Source organism: Oncorhynchus clarkii, chromosome 12, assembly GCF_045791955.1.
Source record: "Oncorhynchus clarkii lewisi isolate Uvic-CL-2024 chromosome 12, UVic_Ocla_1.0, whole genome shotgun sequence".
NCBI classification, from domain to species: domain Eukaryota; kingdom Metazoa; phylum Chordata; class Actinopteri; order Salmoniformes; family Salmonidae; genus Oncorhynchus; species Oncorhynchus clarkii.
Window position 1 is genome coordinate 54,329,305 of NC_092158.1, and position 8,446 is coordinate 54,337,750.

Consider the following 8,446-nt stretch of genomic DNA (forward strand, 5'->3'; position numbering starts at 1 on the left):
ATGAAGCGAGGGCCAGCCAACGAGAGTGGTGGGTAGGATATGGGGCTTTGGTGACAAAACGGATGACACTGTGATAGACTGCATCCAATTTGTTGAGTAGAGTGTTGTAGGCTATATTGTAAATGACATCGCCGAAGTCGTGGATGGGTAGGATAGTCAGTTTTACGAGGCTATGTACGGCAGCATGAGTGAAGGATGCTTTGTTGTGAAATAGGAAGCAGATTCTAGAATTCATTTTTCGATTGGAGAACATTAATGTGAGTCTGGAAGGAGAGTTTACAGTCTAACCAGACACCTAGGTATTTGTAGTTGTCCACGTATTCTAAGTCAGAACAGTCCAGAGTAGTGATGTTGGACAGGCGGGCAGGTGCAGGCAGCGATTGGTTGAAGAGCACGCATTTCGTTTTACTTGCATTTAAGAGCAGTTGGAGGCCACGGAAGGAGAGTTGTATGGCATTGAAGCTTGTCTGGAGGTTAGTTAACAGTGTCCAAAGAATGGCCAGAAGTATACAGAATGGTGTCGTCTGCATAGAGGTGGATCAGAGAATCACCAGCAGCAAGAGCAACATCATTGATGTATACAGAGAAAAGATTTGGCCCGAGAATTGAACCCTGTGGCACCCCCATAGAGACTGCCAGAGGTCCAGGCCCTCCGATTTGACACACTGAACTCTATCAGAGAAGTAGTTGGTGAACCAGGCGAGGCAATCATTTGAGAAACCAAGGCTGTTGAGTCTGCCGATAAGAATGTGGTGATTGACAGAGTCGAAAGCCTTGGCCAGGTCGATGAAGACCGCTGCACAGTATTGTCTCTTATCGATGGCGTTTATGATATCATTTAGGACCTTGAGCATGGCTGAGGTGCACTCATGACCAGCTCAGAAACCAGATTGCATAGCGGAGAAGGTACGGTGCGATTCGAAATGGTTGGTAATCTGTTTGTTAACTTGACTTTCAAAGACCTTAGAAAGGCAGGGTAAGATAGATATAGGTCTGTAGAAGTTTGGGTCTAGAGTGTCTCGGGGATGACCACGGCAGCTTTCCAATCTTTGGGAATCCAAGACGATACAAAAGAGAGGTTGAACAGGCTAGTAATAGGGGTTGCAACAATTTCTGCAGATAATTTTAGAAAGAGAGGGTCGTCTACCAGCCCGTCTACCCCGTCTGATTTGTAGGGATCCAGATTTTGCAACTCTTTCAGAACATCAGCTATCTGGATTTGGGTGAAGGAGAAATGGGAGGCTTGGGCAAGTTGCTGTGGGGGGTGCAGGGCTGTTGACCGGGGTAGGGGTAGCCAGGTGGAAAGCATGGCCAGCCATAGAAAAATGCTTATTGTAATTCTCAATTATCGTTGATTTATCGGTGGTGACAGTGTTTCCTAGCCTCAGTGCAATGGGCAGCTGGGAGGAGGTGCTCTTATTCTCCATGGACTTTACAGTGTCCCAGAACTTTTTTGAGTTTGCGCTACAGGATGCAAATTTCTGTTTGAAAAAGCTAGCCTTAGGAAAGCTAACTGCCTGTGTATATTGGTTCCTACCTTCCCTGAAAAGTTGCATATCACCAGAGCTATTTGATGCTAATGCAGTACGCCACAGGATGTTTTTGTGCTGGTCAAGGGTAGTCAGGTCAGGAGTGAACCAAAGGCTATATCTGTTCCTGGTTCTAAATTTTACATGGGGCGTGCTTATTTAAGGTGGTGAGGAAGGCACTTTTAAAGAATAACCAGGCATCCTCTACTGACGGGAGGAGGTCAATAGGATACCCGGGGCAGGTCGATTAGAAAGGCCTGCTCGCTGAAGTGTTTTAGGGAGCATTTGACAGTGATGAGGGGTGGTCGTTTGACCGCAGACCCATTACGGATGCAGGCAATGAGGCAGTGATCGCTGTGATCTTAGTTGAAGACAGCAGAGGTGTATTTAGAGGGAAAATTGGTTAGGATGATATCTATGAGGGTGCCTGTGTTTACGGATTTGGGGTTGTACCTGGTAGGTTCATTGATAATTTGTGTGAGATTGAGGGCATCAAGTTTAGATTGTAAGATGGCCGGGGTGTTAAGCATGTCCCAGTTTAGGTCACCTAGCAGCACGAGCTCTGAAGATAGATGGGGGGCAATCAATTCACATATGGTGTCCATGGCACAGCTGGGGGACAGAGGGTGGTCTATAGCAAACGGCAATGGTGGGAGACTTGTTTCTGGAAATGTGGATTTTCAGAAGTAGAAGCTCGAATTGTTTGAGGATCTACCTGGATAGTATGACAGAACTCTGCAGGCTATCTCTGCAGTAGATTGCAACTCCGCCCCCCTTGGCAGTTCTATCTTGTCGGAAAATGTTATAGTTAGCAATGGAAATTTCAGGGTTTTTGGTGGTATTCCTTAGCTTGGTGGTATTCCTTAGCAAGATTTCAGACACGGCTAGGACATCCGGTATGGCTGAGTGCGCTAAAGCAGTGAATAAAACAAACTTAGGGAGGAGGCTTCTGATGTTAACATGCATGAAACCAATGATTTTACGGTTACAGAAGTCAACAAATGTGAGCACCTGGGGAATAGGAGTGGGTCTAGGCACTGCAGGGCCTGGATTAACCTCTACAACACAAGAGGAGAAGTAGGATAAGGGTACGGCTAAAGGCTGTAAGAACTGTCCGTCTAGTACGTTCGGAACAGAGAGTAAAAGGAGCAGGTTTCTGGAAGCGATAGAAAGGATTGAAGGCATAATGTACAGACAAAGGTATGTTAGGATGTGAATACAGTGGAGGTAAACCTAGGCATTGAGGGATGATGAGAGAGATATTGTTTCTAGAAACATCATTTAAACCAGGTGATGTCACTGCATGTGTGTGGGGTGGAACTAACGGGTTAGCTAAGGCATATTGAGCAGGGCTAAAGGCTCTACAGTGAAATAAGACAATAATCACTAACCAGAACAGCAATGGACAAGGCAAATTGACATTAGGGAGAGACATGCATAGTCAAGTGATCATAGGGGTCCAGTGAGTAGTTAGGCTGGCTGGAGACACAGCGATTCAGACAGCTAGCGGGCCAATAGAAGGAAGGCCTTAGAGGGAAGTCGCAGCTGAAGAAGTCTGTTGTAGCCTCCTCGTGCGGAGCCTCCTCGTGCGGTTACGTTGGCAGACCAGTCGTGATGGATTAGTAGGGTTCCATGTAGTAAAGGGGTCCAGGTCAATTGGCAAAATAGGTATAGTGGCCCAAGTAATTGGCCGATGGACCTATTCAGCTAACTGTCCGATATGCTCTAGACAGCTAGCGGGCCACGGTTAGCATGTAGGGGACATCGCAACGTTGGAGCCAGTTGAAGAAACCCCTCGGGCAGATTACGTCAGTAGTCTAGTCGTGAAGGATTTGTGGGGCTCCGTACCCGCAGTTAAAGGGGTCCAGGCCAATTGGAAAAATAGGTATTGTAGCCCAAGGAGTGGCTGATCGACCTCTTCAGCTAGCCGAGAGATGGGCCTAGCATTGGCTAGCTCCAAGCTAATTGGTGCTTGCTTCAGGACAGAGACGTTAGCCAGGGGTAGCCACTCAGATTGCAGCTAGCTAGCTGCAATGATCCAGGTGAAAAGGTTCAGAGCTTGCCGTAGGAATCCGGGGATATGGAGAGAAAATTATTCCGGTATGCTCTGGTTTGAATTGCGTTGTGCAAATGGTCGAGAGTTTTCCGATCTAAAGGTTAGCTGATGACCGCTAGCAGCTACTACCTAGTAGCTAGTTAGCTGGCTAGCTTCTGTTGGGGTTCCGGTTCAAAAGTAAAGAAAAATACTTTAGAAAAAAACAGATCCAAGCACGTTGGGTGAGGCGGGTTGCAGGCGAGTATTTTGAAGTTGAGGTTTAGAAAAATATATAGAAGATATGCGAATAAAAATATATAAAAATATATATACATGGGACACGACAAGACGAGGACGTCTGACTGCTACGCCATCTTGGATTTAAATTGCGATTGGCAACATTCATAAATTAGGTGCATTACCGCCACTTACCTCGTTCTTCTTTCTGTCATCCACGTGGGTATAACCAATGAGGAGATGACCCGTGTGTACCTGCATATATAAACCAATGAGGAGATGGGAGAGGCAGGACTTGCAGCGCGATCTGCGTCAGAAAACGAACTGACTTCTATTTTAGCCCTTGGCAACGGAGACGCTCGTTGGCGCAATAATTGAATAACATGTATGTCTACATTTATTTTGCAACGCTCAGGTCGCATGGTGTTAGTCTACACCTCTACATCCTGTTAGTCTACACCTGTTGTTTACGAAGCATGTGATTAATACAATTTTATTTGATTTGAATTAAGTTGCAGACAGAAAGGAATATAATATATGATGCCTCATCCACCATTTCAGTTCTGCCAATTATGCAATTGTCCCTCACACCAATCTTTTCTTGAAAATATACCATTTGAATATTAATTTGTCAGCAAAAATGTTCATTCTAACATCTCTCTCAAATTGCAGATGAGTATTGCGTACTGGTACTGTTGAAACTTTCAAAGGTATTTGTCTTGTGTTCTACAATATATACCCATTGTACTCAATTATTAAAGTGCACACCTTGAGGCTTAGTAGCTTGTACTTGGCAAATCCAGCCTCAGCCACTGTTTCCAGCATTAAATTCATTGTCATAGCCTATTAACAATATGCATGTCAGTTGCTTTGATGTGCCAAACCTTAACAAACGACAAAAAAAGGGGTTATTTGCTTCCCTGAATACCCTCTACACATCAGAGCTTTATGACAGAAATCAATCAGGGGGCAATCGTTCACACACCTCCACCGAATCGCTGATGTGTTGATACGGTTGGAAAGCGGCCTGAAGATGGATGGGTGGATGGGGAGACAGAGGGGAGACAGATGTGTGGCGTGCAGAGCAGCACGGGTAGGCGAGGTGATGGTGGATTGGATTGATCGAGACGCTTAGTGCCAAGAAAGGAGGAGAGCTGTGTGACGGTGGGGGAAGAGGAGGGTGGCTGTCTGAAAAGGGGAGGCAGCTCCCTTTGTGGGTTCTGATAGCTGAGGCTGTGGAGGTCCCCTCCGAGATCTGAGATTAATGGCTCCGGGCTTAAGGAGTCTAGCGGGGAGGAGAGGAAGGGAACGTGTGGACTGGGGAAGGACAAACACAGCCTCAGAGCAAGTGCCAGTGACAAGATAGGAGATCACATATACCAGCTCCTACCACAGCCTCCATCCCCACAGTCTCACAGCCCTGGACCCAGCATGGGTCTGAACATAGAATTATGGAGAGGGGTGTGGTATTGACACAGAGAGAGACTCTGGCCCACAAGCCTTCCTCCCACCCCCAGGTCATACAGTATAGGCTATGCACAGCCAATCTGTAGGTCCTCTCCTGCTATGTATTTGTGCAGATTGAAGTCCCAGTTCGTGAGTGATGTGTCCACTGTGGATCTGACTACAGCACAGTATCACGTGTTGCCTACTAAATCAAGTTGGTAAGTTTATACAGTACATCAGTGTGTCGAGGACAGCCTTGTTGACTGTAGAGATATTAAACAGTGACAGATTAACAGGGAGAGTGGGAAAATATGCTATGTACAGAAATGGATGTCAAGTTCAAATTATTTCCCCCACAATTAGCCGTGGATAATGGATTGCAGGTTGTTTTGTCAGATATAATAATAACTCCACACTCTATCTTATTGTAGCCCTCAGGGGAAGCTATAACAAATAATTAAATGATCAGTTCCAGTGGTTTCTGAATTGAATAGAGCAGTCAGAGTCCGAGTCACTAATCTGCTTTCAACTAAACTCCTGGGACTGGAAGTGAATGGTGTAACGAGCGGAAACATCTGGGAATGTTACGATTCTGTCTTTACCTTTAAGTGTAGATTCAGTACAGATTATTATCACGGAAAAGACTAATATTTCTCAGGTTGTCACTAATTACCATTGTAAACACTCATCATAGACACGCATTTGACAATTACAGATGTGAATGTGGAGTATGTAGAACCATGCGATGTGTCTTAAATATAAGGTGTAGAAGATATCTGTCAACATCAGGTTATTTACCTGGCAGATAGGAGGGAAATAATAGCAGTACAGATCCAAACTACTGTCCCCACAACCAAGTCTAATACGCACCATCAACACTGCTTTGGAGTATCCTGCTCATTTTATTTGGACCAAAAAAATTGCTAGCCGTCTGTACAGTCAGGGCCCAGTTTTCAGAACACCAATTATTTTATGATGCACCAGCTCATCAATCAAATGTCCCTTTTCATGCTGAGTGACACAAATGAATTCTGTTTCCTTCCCTGGTACATAAACACAAAAGATGGACCCCGTCCCCCATGTCAGTTGTCGGCCCAGTATTCACAGTCCTCGTCCCAAATGACACCGTATTCCCTTTAGAGTGCACTATTGGGAGGCAGCCATAGATTTCCTGGGTAGCTGGTGGAGTGGCTGTGACTGAGTTTGCTCCATTTATGTCACAATCTTTGATGGCAGGCTGATTTCACAGCGGTAGTACTTGACTGTGTGCCGCACTGTGTGCAGCATAGATGACACTGATAGATGACACCGAGTGTTGGAAAACGACATCAGAGCTTCACTGAAATCTGACTGTTAATGCAAATAATATTATATTTATATGACTATTTACTGTATATTGTAGATTTGTACCCTACTTTGCATGATTCATGATGGGTCTTGTCTAAAGTCAACGGTACAGAGAGAATACAGGGAGAGTAAATCGATTTTTGCAATGCTAATAAGTAAATCAATTTAGCCCACTGTAGAGTTATAGATTTAAACAATCTAAATTGGATATTTGTAAGTACATTCTATTTATGGATGTAAAATGTTGTGCTTTACATAAAAGGAAACTGTGGCATTGAACTTCATGAAAAGAAAATGTATGCAAAGCAAACGTGTTTCAAGAGGCAATGCCTTCTTGCTAAATGGGAAATAAATTCATAGGCAATAGATCCCTCTTTATTAAATTATTTAACAAGTAACCATGAAAAATAAATAAGCCTAGGTTTACAGCTCTATGAGATGTGATTTCTCAATGCATTCTTGTCCTTGGCCCTAAACGCTACAGCTGAGAATGCTGTTCTTCTGCAACCAGCCTATGCATAGCAATTTGTTACATAACATAATTTTCCTTGAGAGAAAGAAACATTTTACAGTTTAAGCACACACAAAGTTGCATGTTAACAATAGCCGAATGTCAAAGGAAGTTTACAAAGCACTATCCAGTCTGGGGTAGGTGAATGCGCTGTTTGGTTCAAACACATCAGAGGATTCAAGCAACACAGTTCATAGACCTTCCAACCCATCTATTGTGACTGCAACTTCACTCTATTGTGTCAGAGAGTACTTTACTTGTTTTGTGGTGTGTATTTGTTTAAACATGGGGAAATGCCATCTTTTAGGTGACTCAAATTTAGTTTTGAAAGGAATAATGAATATTTTCATTGCCAAACTGACCATGTTATTGTGTTGTTAGACCCTGTCTGACCGTCTATTCCCTCTGTGTTCCAGGTGGCACCTCTCGGTGGTCTTCCCCGCCCTGCGACTGCTGCTGCAAGAACCACAAGGGAGAGGGCGAGAGCGGCACCTCCTTCAACGAGCTCTCCACCTCAAGCTCCGAGAGCCAGTCAGAGGCCAGCTCACCCCACGGCACCGTTATCTGTGGGCCGGTGAGCCAGCAGTCCCACGTCCATGTCCAGACCCTGGACCGGCCGCTGAAGAAGGGCCCGGTGCAGATGCTGCAGCAGTCAGAGCAGCGCAGGAAGAGTGATCTCCTCCGAACACTCACTGCCAGCTCCCGAGATACCAGCACCTGCAAGAAGAGGCCGGCCAAGGAGAAGATGACCATTGAGGAGGAGCTGGAGAAGTGTATCCAGGACTTCCGCAAGATCAAGATCCCCGAGCGCTTCCCGGAGAGGAAGTACATGTGGCAGGCAGATCTACTAAGGAAGTACCGTCTCTGAGAGGGATCCAGTTAAAACACTTAGGCATCACAGAGACAGCAAAAAAACAAGCATAAAACCATGACTGTTTAGCTAACTGTATGTGTGTATATATGTATTGGCACCCTTCCAATTTACTTGAATAATTCCCTATTTCTCCACACCTTGTTATTGGGTTTTCAACATTGCAGAACTTAAGTTAATTAACTTACAATTTAAATGTACATTTATTGGCACCCTTGAGCTACTACTTCATTGCACACCCTTTGGCCAAGATAGCTGCCAACAAATGCTTATTGTAGCCATCAATGGGCTTGCTGCACCTTTCTACTTCAACATTTTTGGACACTGGGTTGAACGTTGTACTCCATCTGCTGATTTCACAATGTCTTGCATACATTCAAGGTCCCCAGAGGCAGCAAAGTAACCCACAGCATTATCGAACCTGCCCCATGATTGATCGTAAGGAGGGTGTTATTTTCTTTAAATGCTTA

The 8,446-nt window shown here is 44.9% G+C and overlaps 1 protein-coding gene across 3 annotated transcripts in view; it reads left to right on the forward strand.

The window, feature by feature from the left end:
* Nucleotides 1-7,973, forward strand: part of LOC139420819 (BTB/POZ domain-containing protein KCTD16-like) — a 93,298-nt gene extending 85,325 nt beyond the window's left edge. For 2 of the 3 annotated variants that reach the window (XM_071171126.1, XM_071171125.1), the window contains exon 4: nucleotides 7,582-7,973. In XM_071171126.1, the coding sequence (XP_071027227.1) occupies nucleotides 7,582-7,973 (392 nt within the window). Of the gene's footprint in view, nucleotides 1-7,521 lie in introns of all 3 variants that reach the window. The other variant, XM_071171124.1, reaches the window with a different exon arrangement.
* The last annotated feature ends 473 nt before the right edge of the window (nucleotides 7,974-8,446 follow it).